Below are 22,000 nucleotides of genomic sequence, written 5' to 3' on the forward strand. Positions count from 1 at the left end.
CCCTGCATCAGAAGCAGGATGGAGAACTCATCCTTCCAGACCCTAAGGTGAGACTTCACGGGGAATCATGGAAGGGTATCGTGGAGGGTTGGAAGGGAGTGGAGGCTTGAGCATTATTCCGTCAGTAGGTAATACTCCCTTTTCACGCACAGGGGAATATTCCTGCGAGCCAGAGAAGCCAGAGCAGACGGGCCCTACCTGTCCATCCTCAGAGTCCTGCGCTTCACCATTGAAGAAGCATCAGCACTCGAAGCCAGACCTGCGCCTCCATGGGAATCAGGTGAGCGTGACATGAAGGTCAACATGAACACAGATGAGGTCTGGCTAAACAACCTGTGCTTATATGGTATGGCATCAAACGCTTCTATTGAATTAGCTGAGAAATAGTTCCCTCTCTTCATCCTCTTTATCAGTTCCACAGATCTCTTCTTCCTCAAGTGAGCATCTGCTTTTGGGAAATTGTCAAAGTGCAAATCACTTTTTTGAATCACCAAAGCTGGAACATGGACATTCACCAGTTTGCATATTCCTCCCCAATCTGCAGTCAATCTGATGTAAGCTCTGGCTGCACAAGCCCAATAAAGATCCATGATCACTGCTGTACCATGTACCATTCCAGGAACATCAAATATTTGTCCACAATTTTTAATTTCTCCAACTTTTCTTGTGCCATTATTACTGAAGCATAGCTTCGAACGCTCCAATGGCACTATCTTCAGGGGTCCTCCTCTGTCTTCGACCAGCATACAGCACACCGGTAAAAGGGGAGGGTCGATTGAGGTGGGGGTACCTGGCTCATCCTCTACATTTGTGCTTATTTTCAAAGTTCCCATAGAACAGTGCTACTTTCATAGTTTGTAAGGAGACACCCAAACACCCACAAACTCACACCAACCCCCCACACCCATGTATGCACACATGTGCGCACCCACACTTGTGCACACCACCCATCATTACCAGAGGCACATTATATCTTACTAAAAACAGTCACACTATGAAGATGTGTCACAGTCACCTTTTATATAAGGTGACCAGATCCAGATGCTGATATGTATGTTGGTTTTAATATAGGCAAGATAAATAATAGTTTCAAAGGATAACATGTTGGGCTTGGCATACAGGCTTCAAATGTGTGACCTTATGAATACAGGCTTACTTTCTGCACCATGCAAATATTCACTACTTAGTCATAATAGAGAATTGTTACTCATATAACAGGTGCCATTATATAGAATCAGGAACCTTAATTACCAAGGGTCCCTCACCCATATTCAATCTTGTGACCTATAAGTTATACAGATCGAAACAAACATGAGATAATGTACAGATAGAGAAGTATAATTACACTATATTATCCATTTAAGAGGAATTGGGTGATTTTGTGACATGCAATGAGTGCTGGAGAAGAGCTACTCAAAAGAGACATGTGTAGCAGTTGTGTGATTCTGTCCTAACCCTATAAACCTTGTAGAGCAACAATCCTTTGTGAAATGGGGAGATTTCACGACAGATTGGTGTATCATGCAATACTTACAATAACAAGCCTACGGTCAATAACATATGTACTCCATGCCTCATGTAACCATGCATTCCTATTGATGGAACTGAGCATTTAAAATAAATAAAAGTGCAGACATGAGAGTGCTCCCTGCTTAGTATATTAAAGCCTTAGCCATTAGGCATATCATAGTACAGCAAAAAAGATGACCAGTGCCATCGATTTTACACACTGCCTCTCGGGATCCCCTTCTCAGAAAGATTTGCACTGGAGCAGATGAGTCTCTCGATTTTGACTTGCTCCTCTATATCCGGGTTCACACTGGTCATGTTTTACAATGGGGTTTTCCCATAGGAAAAGGCTTTTGTAAACCAGGCCCTCTTCACAAGGTGCATACCTGGAGATGCGCGTGAGCAAATTGGAAGCACATGTTATGTCTGATGCATATCAAGGTTAAAGTATTGTGAATCCTGAGTAAGAATGCAGCTGCAACTTTCATATTCCTTTGGGCATGTCCTAATCTGCTCTAGTTTTAATATTCGTGATTCGAACCCTGCTTTAATGTGTTTTTATTTGAAAACAAATCAGACTGATTTTGCTGACTGCCTATTGCATGGCTGTTGTCATGAACAGTTTATCAAGAGAACATGTGTTTCCCTGAGAACAATCATATGCTTTTAAGATTTCTATTTGGCTGAATGCTTTTTTGGAACACCAGATTGCAATTTCTGTCTTTCTTACCTTTCTACCTGACCCCCATTCTTTGGCTCATACATTCAGGGCTTGCTTGATTTAGAAATCGTTTATTTCAATTGGAAAATCGCATTGAGAAGCGCTTTGTAAATCAGGCCAACAGCCTCTGTTTCCATCTTGACTTAATAGAACCAGCCTACTATAAAAAGACTGTATTTTGCCATTTAAGACTCTGAAAAATGACCTACACAATGTCATGCCAGTTACTAAGGACAGCTCACCGTTTCATCATTTGGAACTAGACCCATCTTCGGAAAGATCTTTGTAAAGAGTAAGGGCCTGATTCATGTAATTATTTGCACTGCTGAAAAGTGGCTTTGCACTACCAGCACAACCCCTGATTCATGGAACCGTGCAAAGTGTATTTTTGCCGTGCAAAGTCATTTCTGCAGTACAAATGTTTTTTTTGTTGTAAAGTAGCCAACAGTTACAACCTGATCTTTGACGCGAAACACAAAAACTCACAGGGAGGCCAGGCGAAGCGAAGCATTTGTTAGCCCAGTCACGAGCTAGTGATTAGGTGGCTCAATGATACAAACTCTGTGTATTGCTTTTTAGGCATACTGTGGGCCTCATTACGAGGTTGGAGGTAGCCTTGCCACTTTTACCGGCAGGACTACCTCCAAACTCGCATCCGGGACCGGCACTCACGAATGGGCAATTACCGGGCTATTCCGGCCCAGCCGGACCCGGTAATTCCCCTTTCCCGGGTGCCGGGCACGGTACATCCCCATTCCCATTTGAGTCCCATAGGGCTCAATGGGAATGGGGAGGTTGGTAGCACCGCGCCCGTTACAGTACCGGTGCTACCATCATGTTCTGCTCATGGGTGCCAGTACGGCCACCACGTCAGACCTGGTGGCTGCAAGGGCACCCGAGAGCAGAACTCCTAGTATGGCGGTACGGTAGCAACGGTGCCGGTAGCGATACCGGCACCGTTGTTGCCTTACTGCCTTACTTGTAATGAGGCCCATATATGTATTTTAGATGTCCATCCCTCTCTAACACGCAACCACAGTGTTTTGTCTCCTTTCGTATTAGCACTCTTTGCACTAGCAGATTAAATGTGACATTAATGATGGTCATATTTTAAAAGGACCCGATACATTTTAAATAAAAGACATTTACAACCGTTATGATATGATATTGAGATACAATTGAACACATAGTGATATGGACATTCTCAGTCACGGAACATAGATGGCATTTTCCCCAAGGATGTTCACATTTGGAAGACATGATGTAATGGGCTTAGGCTATTTGGGAAGTCCATCCTTACCCTCACAGACAGGCTGTGTTCCTGACCAGGAGCCATTCAGTAGGCAGCTTCTTTCAGAGGAGCCTCGGATCAGGTAGCCCATTTCACAGGAAAAGCGCAGGAGGCTCTTCACCTTGAATTCATCCCCTAGCCTCGAGCCATGAGCTGGGATCCCCGGGTCACTGCAAAATCCCGGGCTATTTCCTATAAATGAAACGACATTATCGTTATATTTAGCTGCATGCCTTCAGAGGCTTATGACTGCTTTAATCCAAAGTAAATATACGACATGACACATATGGATAAACACATTATAGTGGGCGAAAACGTAGTCTGATGTTTCAATCCAATGTCAATCTTTGTCATAGTATGTGTCAAGGAGTGGACTAAAGCCAAACAAAGTGACGTTCACCCATAAACTTTATACAGTCTACACTGCCAATTGACCCGGCATCTATCAGATCCCAAATACAAGGGGTCATTTTAGGCAGCACCTAACATCATCAGATGTTCTGGTGAAGCCAATCCCCTTATGAAGAACAGGCAGGACACTGATCTCCTTGAAACTGGTTGTCCTCAGTGTCAGGAATGTTTTACGTTTCTATTTAATGTGTACCTACTCAATCAGAAAACCTGAAAAACGTCCCATGATCTCCTCTTTGGTTACACCACTTAATCAAACATGCCTCTACTTTCTCTCTTTTCTTCTTTCTAGTTTTCCTACACTTCACGATTTCTGTCAACTCTCATCAGACACTACTACCTCCCTTTCTACGTTTGCTCTCATGTCTACTCTCAATGCCTTCAATCCTTCCAGTCCCTTTGGCCCCTCGAGGAACCCCCCAACCATGGTTCACCCCTCTACTTCGTTGTCTTCATATTTCTCTTTGCATTCCAAACAGTGCTGCAAAACGTCTGAGTCTTTTGCTGGCTTAGATTCTCTTTCATCTCTGCATACTATCTATCATCTGTCCTTATTTGCAGACAAAAACAGTACTATTCTAAACTTGTTCATATACTTAGTCCTCATCCCCTTTGTTTATTTCAGCTCCTTAACCAAATCATGCCCCCCTTCTCCTGATTCCTCTATTTTGTTGTCACTTTCTTCAATTGACTATGGTAGCTATGTTGCTTCTAAAATTATGCTTATTCTCTCTTCCTTTTCGCATCTCTCAATAATATGGATTCTGCTCATTCTTTCATTATTCCATTCTTCCATTCAGTTTCAACTTCTTTCTCTTCATTTTGTTTCCTGTCCGACTCCAACTCCACGTCTTTTCTAAAGTGTGCTTATCCCTCCTCATCTCCCTCAGATCCTGTACCATCCACCCCCACACCTAAGGACTATCCCATACTTCTCCCTTGTATAATTGTCTTAATAATATGTTTTTACTTTCTCCAAACCTTCCTTATGAATTGAAACATGGTATTATCATAATTATTCTTATACAACCTTTTTTAGTACCCAATTTTCAATATAGCATCCTCCCTATTTCTCTTCTTTCATGTCACTTGTACTTTCATAGCCAGGTGGTCTATGCCCAAGTCTCAACCAATCTTAATAATCATTCTCTTATCTCCAGGGTTTGCCATTTTCTTTCTTCAGTGGTTTTGTTCCTATATTAAAGACTGCTGCTATTCAGTCTCCTGGGCCAGCCTGCCAACATTCTGCCCTTCCGCTACAATTTGGATTCCTCAAAGCTCTGTTGTCTGTCTTCTTCCCTTCTCTCTTCATATTATTCATTTTCTGCACCATTATCTCATCTTTTAACAAGTCATGTCATGTATATGTCGATGATTCCCATATCGTTCTTTCTATTTCCTCTTTCATTACATTTTTTCATTCTTCGCTTTCTACTTTTTCTCCTTGTTATCCAATATTTGATGATTACTCATTCTCCCCATCTTAATTTCTCTTAAATTGTGGTTCGATTTTGTTCTGCTTCTTCTGTTCCCCACCTACTCCATCACAAAAAACACACCTAACAGGACCATTACACCATCATCTAATCTGTGTTCAAACTTTCAAACACTGTGTTAATCACAACTTTCTTTTACAGATTCATCACTCATTTCTAGCCATCACCACTTTTATTATCTTCACAAAACATTAAAACTGTTTCTTCATGAATTTCACCTTACACAATGTTATGTTTATTTTTTTAAACCTTGAACAAGAATGTTTCGTCATTACGTAGACAGATCATGTCCATTGGGTTATTAAGTGCTTCATCTGCTGCACAACTTATTTCTTGTGAAAAATATATAGAAAAATCAGCAAGAGATTGGTCTACCCTATAATATTTGTCTATCATTTCTTTCTTTCTCTCAATCTCAACTCTCCCTTTCTCCTTCTGCAAACAACCTTTACGTTACCTTCGACTCCACACTTTCTTTTGTCTCCACATCTCAAATACAGCTTGTTCCTGCTGTCTTCCTATTTTAATGTTCATCAAATCGATAGATTGTCTAATTTCGCATGACCAAACTTCACATTTCCTCTCCATTCGTGACTACTTCTCTGCTCTCTTGGTTGGCCTTCTTACCTATTAATTGGCCACTTCAGCACTATCTGCAATTTTAAGCCTTACTCCTCATGATTCTACCAATGCTTCCCTTGCTTCTCTCTTCTGGCTCCTCTTTGGTACTTGCCTTCTAATCCATATACTTGCTTACATTTTAACATACATTCATGGTTTGGCTCCTCACTATGTCTCTTCACTTGTTCCTTTCTATAGAGCATGACGTTCTCCCTGTTCCCAGTACACTTCCTTTTTAATTTACCCCATATTCCATGTTCCCAGTCTCATTTATGCTCATTCTCGCTATTGTCTCTTGAGCAGTGGAAACGGCTGTCTCTTACTATTAGATCTTCATATTCTACTTTCTGTTTATGTTGCAAACAATTCTTTTTTCTCTATCTCTGCAATAGTGTTTGAACTGTATTGTAACTATTGTCCTTGTCTATACGTGTACTTTTTATTATATAATGCGTGTTGTTGAAAGTGTTACATACATTCAATAAAATACAAATAAAATGAGAAATAGTCCAGCTGCAGATAATATGCAATTATTTATTGAAGCCCATCACTGTGTAGCCATTCTTACACACATTATAAACCCTGGTGTTTTAAGGGCATGTTTTATGTGCTCTATCCACAGTCTTGATTGTATGGGAGTTGGTAAATTATCTACACAAAAATGCATTATGAACTGCATTAATGCACATGCCTTCTGTTTCTGCAAATTCACACCACACCTGTGAGTGAGAGCATGGGTGATATATTAACTAATCTTAAACTAAATATGCAATCTGTATTTGTTATCCAAGTTAGATGAATTTACTGAGAATAACAAGTTTGATATTGTTTGACATCTTGTGTGAAGTTGTAATATTCCTTCTCTGAACAAGGAAAACAATTGTATCACACCATTTTATAAGTAACCTTTACCGCAACCATATTAAATACTAGCAAATGTATCAGAGGAACGTTCTTCCAGGTTTCTTCACTTTGAGGTAAGTATCACCCTTATACAATTGTCCAGGACAGACCTGCAAAGTAATAGTTACACAAGGGATTTGCAACATATCAATGCTAAGATGTTTTGTATCCCATCATCCCTATAGTAAACCATGAAGGATCAGGGGAGTCATAGTGCAAAACACTGGAATGCCGCATGTTGCAGACCACTGATTTAAACTAATCACTATCAGGTTAATTGTCAAAGGCCTTGTAAATTGCTTCTCCTAAAGGTGCACATATGTGCAAAAAAGGTCCCCTCCATGACGTTTTCGTCATTTGCTCTACAAAGTGTAACACACATTGACAACAGTCTTTTTGGGTAGGCATGGCATAGGCATTTCCCAGGCAATGCTGTAATGATACTAACTGGGCATCAATGTTAGTTGCTACACAATGGCACTCATTACGAGTATGGAGGTAGCCATGCCGCTTTTAGCGGCATGGCTAACCCCATATCGGGTACCAGGTCAGGGTCCCGCAAAAGGGGACTTACCGGGCCATTCCGACCTTGGAGGGCCCGGTAAATCCCTTTCACGGGACATGGACCCGGTACATCCCCATTCCCATTTGAGCCCCCATAGGGCTCATTGGGAATAGGGAGGATGCTAACAACAGGCCCGTTAATGATGGTCCAGTTGTTAGCATCCTGGCATGCTAGCCGGTCCCTCTAAGGACGCCTGGTCTGACGAGGCTTTCCAGAGTGGGACCCACTTCAGAACTCGTAATAACGCGGCTCGGAATGAACAGTGCTGGTCCCTTACCGGCACCATTCATTCCTTGGCCGCCAGGGTCCTAATGAGGCCCAATGTGGCAATATCTGGGCATATAACATCATTGCTTGTGAAATGCCTCCCAGATACCTATATCCAAAGAAAAACATTTAACTTTGCCAATGCGTGTTTTTAACAGAACTTCAGTGAAGGCCACATATACTGCTGCTGGCAGAACATGTGTCTAGGACTTATTTATTACACACGATTTGCATTTAGAGCTCCAGTTAAGCCATTAACCTGCAGAAGACTGCTTTCAAATAAACCTGGCAAGCACATCAGTTACACACATTGATGCTTCTACTAGATAAAGCTGGATCAAAGAGATCCCAGGAGGATGTTTTGGGAAGGGAGGGGGAGGAAGTGGGTGGGTGTTGCCATAGGGATTAATATGGCTGTTAAGATGTATTGCCAAAATCAATCCTCGTGTGAATTTAGAGAGGCCAACCTATTACCGTGAAAAGAAAGACACTTGGGTCTAGCCAAACCCAAAGAAAGGTAGATAACAGACCAGCAAAGCTTAGTTCAAGGGGGGTGCGACAGTGGATTGGGCTACAGAGAACAACACAACAATTCCATTTAGAAAGGTAACTAGACACATATTCAATTATTTATTAGCCATTTAAAATACACACTAAGCAAATGAAACCTCTAGGTTATAAAACACATGTATACATTCACCCTTAGGAGAAGATAGAATACGTATGTGATTCAAAACCACTGTAAGTTATGTAAGTAGTCAGATGCATACAATACAGTAGGAACACTTTAGAGCATCACTAAAACAGTTCTCAAACACTTAGTAATTTGAGCCCTAAAATGGTTTGAGGCCTTGCATCCTAATGTCATCTGTCCAAAGTTATATTTTCAGGACGTTTTACTATCTTTTTGGACAATGCCAGTGCTTGCAACCTAAAGTTCCAAAAAGATAAGGACATTTCCAATAAGTAACCCTCAATACTACTACACAAGGATAGGTCTAGCAGAGGATCTTTGACCAGATCACCACCAATATGTCAGGAAAGAGAGATATGAGGCAATGACTGTATGCCCATGTAACCCTGTGAAGGACTGGGGGAAAATAAATAGGTATGTCAACTTAACTCCCTGGATCCTATTTCTCCAGAGACCACTACTGAAGATTCCATATTCCATTGGGGACACAATCTACTGTGCATGGTATGGTTGATGGAGGCCCAGTCGATCACAGTGCTAGAATCTCTATTTTAGGCACTTTCCAGCTGAACACCCTTGTGACGGATGGATGAAGACTTATGTGGAGCAGGTGACCTCAAGGTTTACTCAGCGAAAAAGATGGATTGCAACTAGAGTCATCACAATCAGTCAGTGAAAGGCGATCTTCAATGGACGAACAAAGGATCAGGTCCTCTGGGGCTTCTGTTAATTCAAGAAGGCTGAAAATGCAGGAGCAGGCATCTAGCGGTACAAGATGAAGATCCTCCAAGTCCCAAGGACCTAGCATGGTGACACCTGCAGCAAGGTAGCCCAGGAGAGAGCAGATCAGTCCACCACCTGGTCCAGAAAATATCACTTCCAAAGGCTCAGAAGTCATGGATCCTGGAGCAAGGGTACATTCTAGTTGTCCCCACTGGTCCAGAGTTTGAACCACTGACAAGGGTTTTCTTGAGATCAGGCAGATGAGGGTTTCACTGGGACTTCATTGGAGTTGGTGCTTGTCAACTGCAGGAGCCCTCCCTTTCTTCAAGATCTGCACTAGAACCTCACCCAGGTCCACCAATGTAAAGATCAACACCATTGAAACTGGCAGCGGCTATCCATTAATTTAGAACCACTGGCCACATCATTAGCCCAGAAACAGACATTCAGGTACCTGGTTGTTGTCTCAGACAGTTCCAGCTCCCACATTTGACCTCACACATAATCTTCCACTTTTTCCATGGAAATCAACAGTTTTCCCTGAGAAAGGGCGTCCAATGTGTGGCAATTCTGGACCTGAGAGGGCAGGAAGAGGACCAAAGAGCAACATGGCCATAGGACAGTCATACATTTTGTGGCACTCGCATATTAGGGTGCTGGCTACTCTTAGTAGCCATTTACAGTAAATACAAAGGTGTTTGAGTAAAAGGTACAAAACATGGTAGAAAAGCCTCCACTACTACCTGCCCATGGACACATGCTAAATGTAACAAAATAACCACAAAATAAAAAGTTATACCGATACACAGTATCCTAAACATACTTCACGTGATGTGTGTAGTTGTAATACAATAAGAAATCCATAAAGAGAAACTTAGTCTCTCAGCACTTATAGTCTGATGGACTGATCGGTTTCTACATAAAAATGGAAAAAAAGACAAGGGAAGAAAAGCAGACAACTTTACTTACTTCCAAAAAATCAGGTCAGTAGTCAGAACAAAGCAAAAAGAAAGGGTGTCCAATAGAAGTATTTCCTAACAATGGCCATGAGCATTCAATGATTGGGTAAATAGCCAATAACACCCACACACTTTGTGTCCTTCCTCATATCTCATCTGCTGTACCCTAATGCAAATGTTTCAGTTTATAGAAGGTGCTTTAGTGCCACTTAATATCAAGATTCGGGCCAGTGTATTTTCTTTCCTCCCACAGATATTATGCCTAGGCAGGTACCTCCTGGTGTGAGGGTTACATACAGTGATTGCCCTTACACCAAGGCGCTCAATGGCAAGATTACTAGGGGCATTGTGCCCCAGCGACATGGGCTTAATGTCAAGGATAGGGCCCTTAGGGGGCTCTCTGGGGGCATTTGGTTTCGATGGGTGATCAGCCTGGGGTTGCCTCATCATAGTTGGACCATCGGGACACCAGGAGCAATGGACGAGCCAGGACACAAGGGCTGCAGCCCCACATCTGTGATGGAGCCTATGGACATATCCCCATCCCCCAATAAACCCTCTCCACCCCTCACTAACCCTCCCTTCCCCTCAGCCTCAGTAGATACCAATAGCTATTTTTTGCGACTGCCAGTTCAGAGAGCACTCGTTTGCAGGAATAGTCCGGGTGGTATTATGCACTGTATTTGCTGAGTCTAAGATTGACAAATTCCCTTGAGTAAGAGGCTTGGAGGCTTAGAGGGGAGTCAAACGGAGAAAGGAGCTGGCCCTGAGTGAACAGCTGACAAAGATTTTCTCCAGATGCTGCTGGTGGAGCAAGAGGGGTGTGTTTCCTCACAGGTTCCTTCACGGGCCAGACCCATTAAGTCCACTAAATCTGTGGCAGGGGGAACGCAAGGGGGGAAGAAAGTTGAAAGGGGATAGGCAAGATGGGTACCCAATACCATCCCCAGATCAGGGATCCAGGAGCAGACCTTGATAGAAAACCAGGGAGGGCAAAGGAAGCCATATGGGTATCCAGCAAATCAAAACCCCCAACGAGTTTAAATCTGTACAATGTAATGTTCTTGGTTCCACTTCCCGATTTCTCTAAGAAATCAGCAGTGGGCATGCACTTTAGTCTCTCTGCTGTGGTGGGCAGATTTACATTAGGCACATTTACATATTGGTTCATGATTAGGAGGTTTCCCCCTTGGGTCATGTCAGTGGGGGTGTTGAGGACAGGGCTTGGAAGGTTTTCGTGTAATTGTGGAAAGTACGTCCCTTTAGGACTCGTGATGCTGCTAGATTTCTCACAGATTTTCTCCCTCATTGCTCTGTCTAAGTCACAAAAAGTGTCAACAGTAGTTGAATCAGTAGTTATATCAGGCACCCTGCCAGATTTAGTATTCACAGACTGATCTCCTCCACTTCCCTGGGGCACTCGATATATCTATCTATTTCTATATATTTGTGAAAGTTTGATTGTATGGTCAGGGTTGGCTCCAGCCCCATAACAGTTGGTGGGCTGGAATTATGGGCCAAGGTCGGCATACCAGTCTGAGGTGTCCTGGCGGTAGTGACATTTGACCAACCCCACCTAATAGCCCTGCACAGGGGTGGAGTGGGGTCCGGCCCTGTGTTATCAGTATCAGCGGTTTGGGGAGATTGCCTATGTTGCGATTGTTGTCTGTAGCCCCACAACAGTTGGTGTGCTGACTTTTTGGTCCGAGGGTTATGACACAATAAAACATACAAAAGGCTATAGCAGACCCCCACATGCATCTCAGCTACAGACACATGCAACGCCGGGTAGTACTGCTAGTACCAGTATAATTTACACCATAATTGCTACTTCTTCTACTTCTGATATCCTGGGCAAACTCCCCATGCGTGATTCACAATTGTTTAACAAAGCTTTCCTCTTTCCACTTGTATCCAAGGTCTTGAGACAGTTTCTCATCATCAACAATGTATGTGTCAATAAAGATCTTGAGAAAGGAGCTTTTCATCAATAAAGAATATTTCAGTAAAGATCTTGAAACAGTTTCTTATCATCAACAAAGAATATTTCAGATCTTCATTAGATTCAAAACAAATATCCTTGTCAGGATATGTTGGCACAACTTTTAGTTCAGTACTATTTCACCAAAATTGTTCAGTGATACTTCAACTACTTCGACAGAAACTTTACACCACCACAGTACTTCACAAACTTCCACCTGGTTTACTCTCATGCCAGGTTTACTATTACAAATCACTGCTCGGGTGTACTACTGCCAGAACAGAACCAATTGTTAGAAAAGTACTTGGCCTGGTATACTCTCCTGTTAGCCAAGACAAACCACTGCAGGTCTCTATTTTGGCGTATTCTCCTGCCCGAACAGAATCAATTGGTACAGAAATCATATAACCTGGTATACTACCCTGGCAGGTCAAACTACTAACTCTGAGTACTTCTGTGGTAACGGTCAACTTCAAAGGTTTTAACAATGTCTTCTGTTTCACACAATTAGGTTTAAAAATGTCTTCAAGGGGAACTCGAATCACACTGGTGCTATTTACTACACCTGCGTGTTTGCCAAATGCAAGACAGGTAATGCTACTTTCAGCCCTCCTGCCAATCTTGTTCCACCTCTGTATTATTAACCAAATGCAGATAATAACTCTTTCTCTCCTTCACACATCTTTGGCTTTGACAATGTGGGTTTAAGACATTCTCTACACCTAAGCAATAATCTTCACACACACTCTTATGCTTAGATATCTTATTTGGCTGAGGCAACACTGGTTGCTTATCAATTGCCTTAGTATGTGTCCCTTTTGGCTTTGGAAATAGTTTTTTGTTTACCCTTCTCAAGGTATTGCCGCTTTGTGTGGTTGAAATGTACCATAACCCAATGTATAACAGTCACATCCTTTAGGTTGGATCTTTAAGATCTTATTATGCCAACTACTTTGGTTTAAATCAGTTTGGTATGTGCCACAATCATTAACTTGTTTTACATCAGTTCGGTATTCAATCAGGGGTCTGGATTTGGTCAGCGGGAAGTCATGGAGCACTCTGGGGTCAAAATATAACAGTTAACTCACTGGGCCTGTTGTGCGCATCTGTGTGCCTCGCTGCCTCCAGCTTGTCTGCTTGAATTCTCCTGCACAGCCCGGCAACCTCTCCTGCATGGCATTCTGGGGCCTGTGTCTGCTACTTTCAGAGCCCTTGCAGCTCCCACAGCGTTCCCATGCTCCCCTGCCACTACTGAATGCTTTACAATGTGGAAAGTTAAAAAAGGTGCATTTTCCTCTGCGCAACCTTTGCAGCTGAAATCTCGATCCTGTATGACCCTCTCAGGAAACACATCTGTTTCTCTCATCACTCTGGTTCTGGCATCCTGGCATTTCTGCGATTTCTTCCTCTGATGCTACGTGGAGAGTTCAGAACTCCTCCACACACTGCTACTACTGCCCTCCTGCTGCTGCTGTTTCAGCTTCTTGCCTTCTTCCACCTTGGGTTAATGGCCTACACCTAAGTGGGCCTTGTATGCCTCTCACCCGCCCTCAGGTGTGGGTTATTAATCTTAATGTGCTGCACTTTGCAACCTTGTGACTCTTGTGATAATCCAAAGGGTGTCTCACCCTTTAGTCTCAGAGACTTGTCATCCAGGTGGCCAGGACAAAGCCATTGCTTTTGGATCCAGTTCCTGGGGTGGACCAGTGCAGGACGATCACCTGGGTGAGGGGTCTTCGGGAAGTGGGGGAGAGACAACCAATGGTGAGACGCAGTTTTCCCCTTTGTTTGTTCGTCTAAACCATCCTATTTGTTGGGATACTCTGGGGTCCCAACCCCACTTTTGATACAAACACTGGGCTGAGGAAGAGGGTGACTGACGGTAACAAGAGTAACTCTCATACATCGTACTGGACATGTTCTGTTAATTGGGTCAGGCAAAGTCAGGCACTTGAATTCAAGTGCATACACCTCATACCAATTAGCTCTCCTCACACAGATAAAAGGCAACACTTAAAGACACACTCTGAGTAAGGTGGAACACGAGTATGCGCAGGACTTCCGGGGAAAAGGCAAACATGCTGGAGCAGAGAAACAGACCGAGGGATGAGTGCAGCTGGTCAACAATCCCAAGAGTTCTTTACTGAAGGTTGTTGCCTCTGACAGACCACGAAAGACCAGTGGCGAAGGCCAGATCCCACAAGTGAAGACTGCACTGTATTTCAAGGATGTCAGTGACCCTCCCAGATAAAAGTCAGAGTTGGGGAGGCGAGGCCAAGCTTGTGGGTCTAACATTAACTAGTGAATGGGAAATCGTAAAACCAAGAAAGAAGCGCACACAGTAGGTGAGTTGGCAAACAACCTTAGAGACCGGTGTGTGTTAAAGAAAGTTTAAAGTGGCAACATTGTTTAGGAAGTGAAGGATCAACGCGTTTGGATGAGATGCTAAGAAAGGTAGACCTGTGAATTAACTTTTGAAGTAAGGACAGCTGTAATATCAGCTATACTAAGTTATAGAGTGCTACGGGAAAGGGAAGTAGCCCACTCGAAAGTCTATGTGAAAGGTACATTGTTTGAAGCGATAAAGTGAATGAACAGCAAAAGTGAAGTAAGCAAGAATAATTTCTAAGAGAATGGAAGAGTGAAAGTTAAACCCTGAACTTTGAGTTGAAGTGGTCCTGCGGTGGTCTGTAAAGAAGCCACACACATCCGTAATTCTTTGACATCCGAAAATGGTCCGAGCTCGACAGATGGAGACCCTGAGTGTAATAAGTTTGGGGTAGGGAGCCTCCTTGCAAGTTTTTGTGGAACTTTGTTGTGAAAGTTCTGAGCCCAACAGTGGGGACCTAGGTGATCTTTGTTGTGAAGGGTCTGAGCCCGACAGAGGGCAACCTATGTGAACTTTTTGTTGGAACATTATTTGCAAGTCAGGAAAAGATGCTTTAATGTGGTAGACCAGGCATGTCTCAGTCCACATTTTGGAATTGTTTATTGTGTTAGTATAGGCCATTTTGATTTGACAGACTCCACTAGGACTGTTTTGTTTATCGTTTGATGGTCGAGACTACTCCCATCTTAGTTAGAGGGCAAATTAGGAGTTTTTCCAGGCCCAACAATTTCAATAAAGGTTTTACAAATTGGATCCATAGTGTCAGTGTCATACTTTTGATACCATGCCTTGCCTTCACTCTGTAGCCTTCTTCTTCGTCTCAGTACTCTGGGAATTCTGGGACTAGAAGTCCATAACATCAAAAGTACTCCTTTCAACAGCTTCTATTTTACAATAGGCTATTAGAAGACTGTGGTCTTGGGGAAAATTTCATAAGGGGGTCTCCAATTGCTCCTGACCTGTTTCCTCTCCCATCTGATCCTGTGGGCTAACACCGTCCCCAGGGTCAGCATCAGTAAGCTTCTGCCTTTCCCTGGCCACATGAGAAGGGTTCCATATCAGGTTTCCTGGGTTCATCACAGTGGGCTGTAGATAATTTACTTCATAATGAGCATATTGTTTTTTAAGGTGTCTTTGAAGATGATAATTTAAAAAGTGTAATGGATTTGATGCAATTATTATAATGCACAATGACAATACAACAAGCACCTACTTCCTAACCTTTAATTGGGTCAGCATCAATACCAGTTCCTTCTTAGAAAAAAACACATTAAAACAAACATGTCCAGCACAGCAAAAACAAGTATTAATTGACAACATAATGTTCCCTTAATGATAGTGTTCTATACAATTTTAGCGTCTGAGTTATTCATGTGTGCTTCCAAAAACAGGTTATTCTAAAAGATAGCCCCTATATGGAACAATTGTTAACCCACTTCAGTTTGCTGCCTGTCAGTAACATTAAGGGCAATCTTCTACTGTGGATACCCACACACGTTCAGTTTGATTTGTCTGTTTACAGTCATGAATTAGACATACGTTTTTGACACATTTGTCAGATTATCAACTGCATATGCCAATACACTAAAATAGCATTCTTGCCGGGGATTTTTGAGATATCCATGGTCAACCTATTTAGTTTAGCAGGAAGAGAGTCGTGTGGCGGGTCAGAAGAAGGAGTAAGTCACGCTGAGGACTAACATTCCTCATTACTAAAGCGAATACCCTACCTTTCCCGAATACTAAAGGGAATACCCTATGTGTCTAAAGAAATTAAAGATGCTCGTCAGTTGGCACGAAGTCCAAAGTAATAATGTCCTCCATACAAACTAATTCTATCGGACACTACCACTATATTTAACTAACTTAAATAGGATAAGAGAATGTCTTATCTTCACCTGGTCTTTCTTCTCTTCCAATGGGCTTGTTATTTACAGTCTCCCTCTGTGGTACGGATATTTCTGGACCCAATCTCCTTGGATAGTGTCTGAGATTAACTCTTGTAGTTCATCACAGTTAATCGAGACTTTTGTACTTTCTGTGGTCCTATAGTTAGAATATATTCCCCTCAGATACTTTCTCACACTCTTCGTCATCACTTGTCTTTCCATTCAGGATTTCCTGATTTATCTTGAGCTCTTTTTTGGCTTCCTTCATAATAACATCTCTGTCTTACAATGTCTCTTTTTTATCTTTTTCTTTCAACATTTTTTACATCCTGTCTCTCATTACATGCTTCTATGATTGACTTTCTCCAGTCTACAGTTCTAAGGTGTTAGGGGTTCTTCCCTTCCTCCCAGTTTCAACTTGCTGCCCACATGGGTTGCAAGAATCCCTTTTTAAAAGTTTTGTCACTTCCCTCCTATGGTTATTTGTTACTTGCTTACAATTCCAATTACAAAGTCTTAGGGTTACTTTCTCATCCTTAGGAGTGGAACGAGTTTCTACAGATCTATAAAGGTGCCCCAGCAGCTTCCCAATTCTTCCCATTCCCCTGACATTTCTTTCTCTGTCAGCGACACTGGCAGGGCTTTGCTCTCACTTTGGTGTGCTTCTAGTTCCTCTCACTCTCCGGTGTCCAGTTCCTGGTTCCTCATCGGATTACTGCTCTGCACTCCTGCTGTAGTCGGAAGCTATCCACCCTTCCTGTACCAGTGGTCTATGAGTCATTGTTTCAGCAATCTGTCCACCATGCTGGACTTCTGTTCATGCTACCACCAGATAGTTCATTCCTTGTTCCTTCCTCACAATGCTTTCTTTACAACTGAACCCGTGACTGTTACAGGCAACTATAGGAAGATCATCAGGTACATCGAGACACACACACAGAGTAAACTGATAGGCCTGGGGGGGAGAGTCGGAGTAGGGCAGCTCCCTAAGCCGTCGGGCGTTCCTCACCCTGTCAGTAAAGTCAGTAAAGTTCAAAGTGGAAGGTTGACTCATATGAATGAATTAAGATGGGATATTACATCCCTTTTTGGCAGAACAGTGTGGAAAAAATAATATGGTTCGGGGCTGCAAGGGGTGCCTCTCCTCCTTCCGGAGTTATTTTCAATCATTCACTGCTACGAGACTTTATAAAACATCTATTTAGCATTTATTTAAACCCTGTCTCTTTAAGAAATTAGATAGTTTGAAAAATTGTAAGTGGTAATATTATTGTGTTTTATGTATGAAGATATATTGCGTTTAATTTGGCAATAGCAAATCTCGACTTCTTGAAAACTTTTGGTCTAGACCAGGTATATACTTTTTATATTGCAAATTATATGTAGGGACTTTGTTTAGCAAAATCTGCATTATTTTAATACAGTGATGGAGTGATCTGTATCAGTATTAATTATTGATTGTCTCTTTCATATTCTTAGTGAGATCTTAAAAACGTACATTTGCACCTTATGGTTGGAATAAAAAAAACCTGCATTTGCACTTTATAGTGAGACTCACATTTTTTGCATTGCCACTTTATATTGAAAATACGTCTTGCCTGGCTACATTACATTTGCACCTGATAGTTGGAATTGAAAAATGTTGAGCTTGTACTTTACAGTGAGACCTAAAAAACATACATCTTTACTTTATTCTACTGTTGACCATTGATTGCCTACATTGCATCTAAACCTGATATTGCTAGTAGAAGGTGAAAGTAGTGCTCACTTACTAAATTATCCTAGCTGCTTGGTTAGCATACAACTATGGGCCCAGACTTGAGGTCATATAATTCAAAGAAACAGAAGGACAGAAGTGGACCGACACAGAGGAATTCTACTACAGAAACTAGTCCATGCCAGAATAGGATCAAAGGGGGGTGGACAACTAATAAAAGAAATGCTGGCTCAAAAGGACTAAGCGTGGAGCAACCTAAAATTTCTAGCTATCTTTAAAAAGCAGATACCAGTAAAGTCCGTCTTGAGGAAATAATCCTGCCACCACCAGCTAATAGCTCAATCATAGACAATAATGTGTTATTAAATCTATGCCAAGATTTTAGGCAGCAGTCACTGGGCTCACCGGGGGTTTTGAATATCTCACGGGGGAAAAAGTAATGTACATATGCAAAAAATGGATAATGTGATTGGTATAGATCTATAAGCTACCCAGGACCTAGGAAAATATGCCGAAGGAGAGACAGAAATAGAGGAGACAGAATGCATAGGGGAAGACACTGATAAAGAAGTGGATATATCTATTGATTTTGAAGGAAAATTAGATGCCCTTACTTCAACAGTGGATATACTTTTGGGCATTTGCACAAAACTACTGATTGAACAAGAAGGGATTAAAAATGTGGTAATTGAGGTAGCAGAAAATACAAAAAAAGATTGGTAAAAGTGTGGAAGAAATAGTGAAAAGTAACCTGTCCCAGAATATCAGTTATGTTCCCACGGAGGCATCCCCCGAAGATACGGGTGAACTGAGTGAACTATGCTGCTTAGCTGAGATAGAAAGGCTGATGTCTCAGAAGTTCAGATGGTGGAAACCACAAACATAAAAATAGAGATACATGAAAACACGGAGCCGGATAATAGTATTATGGAAGAACAGCCAAAAACGTATGGAATAAAAAAGAGGGCTCGTAGGAAGAGAAATAATAAGAAGGGAACAAGAAGCAGGAGAGGAGGGACTACGGTTAAGAAGGTGAGTATAGCCAAAAGCAAAGGTATCCCCCTGGCAGAGAGGGATTCAAATGATATTGAATGTGTGGACACAGGAGTCCGATTCCAGTTGAATAAAAAGAAAAAAACGCAGAGGGAAATCAGTATAAATCATGTTAATAAAGAAATAGGTATAATCAAATAGGTGATAGGGAAGCTACTTAAAATTAAAGAAGGAACAGCTCTCACTTAGTAGAAAATGTAGGACTGAGTTAATCAGTGGCAGATGGAGAAGAAGTAGTAGAATGTGAAAATATGAAGGAAAGGGAGGACTGTGAAGAAAAGGAATCAGATGTGAACATTTTAGATATCCCAATTAATAAGGTAGTAGAAAAGTTGAACCCAGAGAAAGAGAAATATATATTACAAAAATGTAAAGGCTTGCAATGTACACACAAAAGAAATCTACAAGTAATAGAAGTTTGAAAGGTGAGTAGGTAAGAAATATGGAAGGGAATCGTAGCCTAGGAAAGAGTATCAAAAATGTTGAAAAAAATCACTCTGGAAAACAGTCCGTTTCTTAATAGGAAATTGCTGTTAGAGAAACTGCATTTGAAACCCCTTCTACAGAATATCACATCAATGGATATCGAAAGAGTAATACTGCCGGAGGTGGGCAGCTGGGAGAATTGGGCAATAGTACAGTTTAATACAGCTGTGATTGTAGATTTTATAAGGGAACATGCAAAGACCATATGGGGCAAAGAGTATGAAATAGTGGTAAGTAACAACATAGGGAATTTAGACCTAAAAGGTAGTCACCCACATTTCCAAAAAATGCAGACAAAGGAAGGACATAAGGGAGTTGACAATCTTGAGAAATTGGTACCAGATGGGGACTATCTAAAATGATATTGAAATGAGAAGGGAGGTGGAAAAGTAAAAGTTCTGTCCTGGAATAGTAGAAGTTTCCAATCTATTATACATAAGGGGGCTTTGAAATACTAGGAACATGAGAGGTATTTGCACTACAGGAAACATGGATAAATTGAGATCTATCTGTGGAGGGGTATAGCATTTTGCAGAAATGTGCAATACAATGGGAAATGAAGACCTATGGGAGGACTCTGTATAGGGGCAAAGGATCATATCAGACTAAGATAATATAATAAAGGGGGTAAATAAAGGGGGTAGCTCGCCATTTGTTATGAGTGCCATTATAGGCAATCTGAGTTTGCCAACAGAACTATTACTTATTAAGGTCTATTCAAGACCGGGGGGTGGGTGGTCGAATATACCAGCAATAGTTGAAATCATTCCAAATACAATAGAAGGTTGGATGCAGGAGACTCCTAAGGCAGAGGTAATGGATGTCTTATGATTTCAATGCCTATTGTGATTTAGCCAAAGTAGAAAAGAATAAATGGGAAGCATTGGAGGGGGAATGTGACTCTGGGATACGAGTAGGGAAGAAAAGAGGGGGAAAACAATTTAGGGCACCAAAGCAGGTGGATTATGGTGTCTCATGGATACAATTATTTCATAACTATGGTATGTAACATTCGGAGCTGGTTGAGAGTAGGCAAAGAGAAATTACTTGGTCTAACAGAAAGGTAAGTTATTGATTAGACTACATGTTTGTGAGTAGAGGACTTTTGAAATATATAGCCTGCTTCGAACATATAGACACCCTTCTGAGTGACCATAGAGCACTGAAATGCCAATTATCCAGTAAACCTAATTTTAGCTGGCAAGAGGGATCAATCCTGAATATACAAAGCTCCCTAGATGGAAATAGATTAATGTGGACTGAACGGAATCTGGATACATTTGATAATATGTTTAATATTATGCCCCTCGAGAGAAAACATATCGCTTTGAATGGTTTTAAGGTGATAAATAATTTGTTGGGCATGATACAGAAAAATAATAGTAGTTGGAAAGTGGCAGAAAGGGCTGGGATAAAATATGCCAATATTTTTGATAGCCAGATTAAAGACTGGAAAAAGGATCTGAGAGCTAAGATAAGGTAAATTAAGAATGCAGTGTATATGGAGGAAAGAATAAGGAATCAGGAAATAGCATCATTTAAGACCAAATGAAAACATTGGTTAAAAGCATATAAAAAGAATACAAATAATGCAAATTGGTGTATTATAGTTGTACTTTGTAGGACCCATGACTCAAAGAAATGATGGTACCTGTGTCGCCAATATTTGTTAGAGGAGAGGGGTGCTAATTTAAATGGTGCTGGACAAGAAATGTGGATAGAATATATCTCTCATTTATTTTTCAATAAAAATAGTAATAAAATCACATATGACTTGAATCAGAAGAGCGAAGGACCATCATTTCCATATGACCAACAAGATATACTACAAGTAATTATGAAAATTAAATCTTCCCGAGCACCCGACCAGACAGAATTGATAATATTGTCATCATGCGCAATCCTGATAAATGGGCCTGGTTATTGTTCCATCTTTTTCTCCTCCATTTGGAAAAGCAGCAAAATCCTGCATAGCTGGCGAAAAGCTATCTTTGTCCCTATACACAGAAAGGGGGACAGAATTTCACCAGACAATTACTGTATCTTGGCTATGGCAGACAGTAGCTGTAAAATCGTTTGCTCAATTTTACTAAAAATCACGAATAAGTGGAGCAAGGAGAATCAGTTACTCTTGATGCAACAAACTAGCTATAGGCAAGAAAATAGGACCTTGGATAACTTGGTTACGTTAAACTACTTTTATTGATTATACTAAGGCATTTGATAGTGTCAATAGGTGTAAACTGTGGGATAAATTAGCCACGTGGCAGACATGCCCGGTTATATTACATTTTCTAAAAGAGATGTATAGGGAAACTACTGTGG

General features: G+C 41.5%; 1 protein-coding gene across 2 annotated transcripts in view; it reads right to left on the bottom strand.

Moving 5' to 3' along the window:
- The window catches only part of CSMD1 (CUB and Sushi multiple domains 1), a 5,442,057-nt gene that overhangs the window by 344,197 nt on the left and 5,075,860 nt on the right, over positions 1 to 22,000 (bottom strand). For both annotated transcript variants that reach the window (XM_069606098.1, XM_069606099.1), the window contains exon 57: positions 3,531 to 3,713. In XM_069606098.1, the coding sequence (XP_069462199.1) occupies positions 3,531 to 3,713 (183 nt within the window). The remainder of the gene's footprint in view (positions 1 to 3,530; positions 3,714 to 22,000) is intronic.

Source organism: Ambystoma mexicanum, chromosome 4p (assembly GCF_040938575.1).
Source record: "Ambystoma mexicanum isolate Mex_15411 chromosome 4p, UKY_AmexF1_1, whole genome shotgun sequence".
NCBI classification, from domain to species: Eukaryota; Metazoa; Chordata; class Amphibia; order Caudata; family Ambystomatidae; genus Ambystoma; species Ambystoma mexicanum.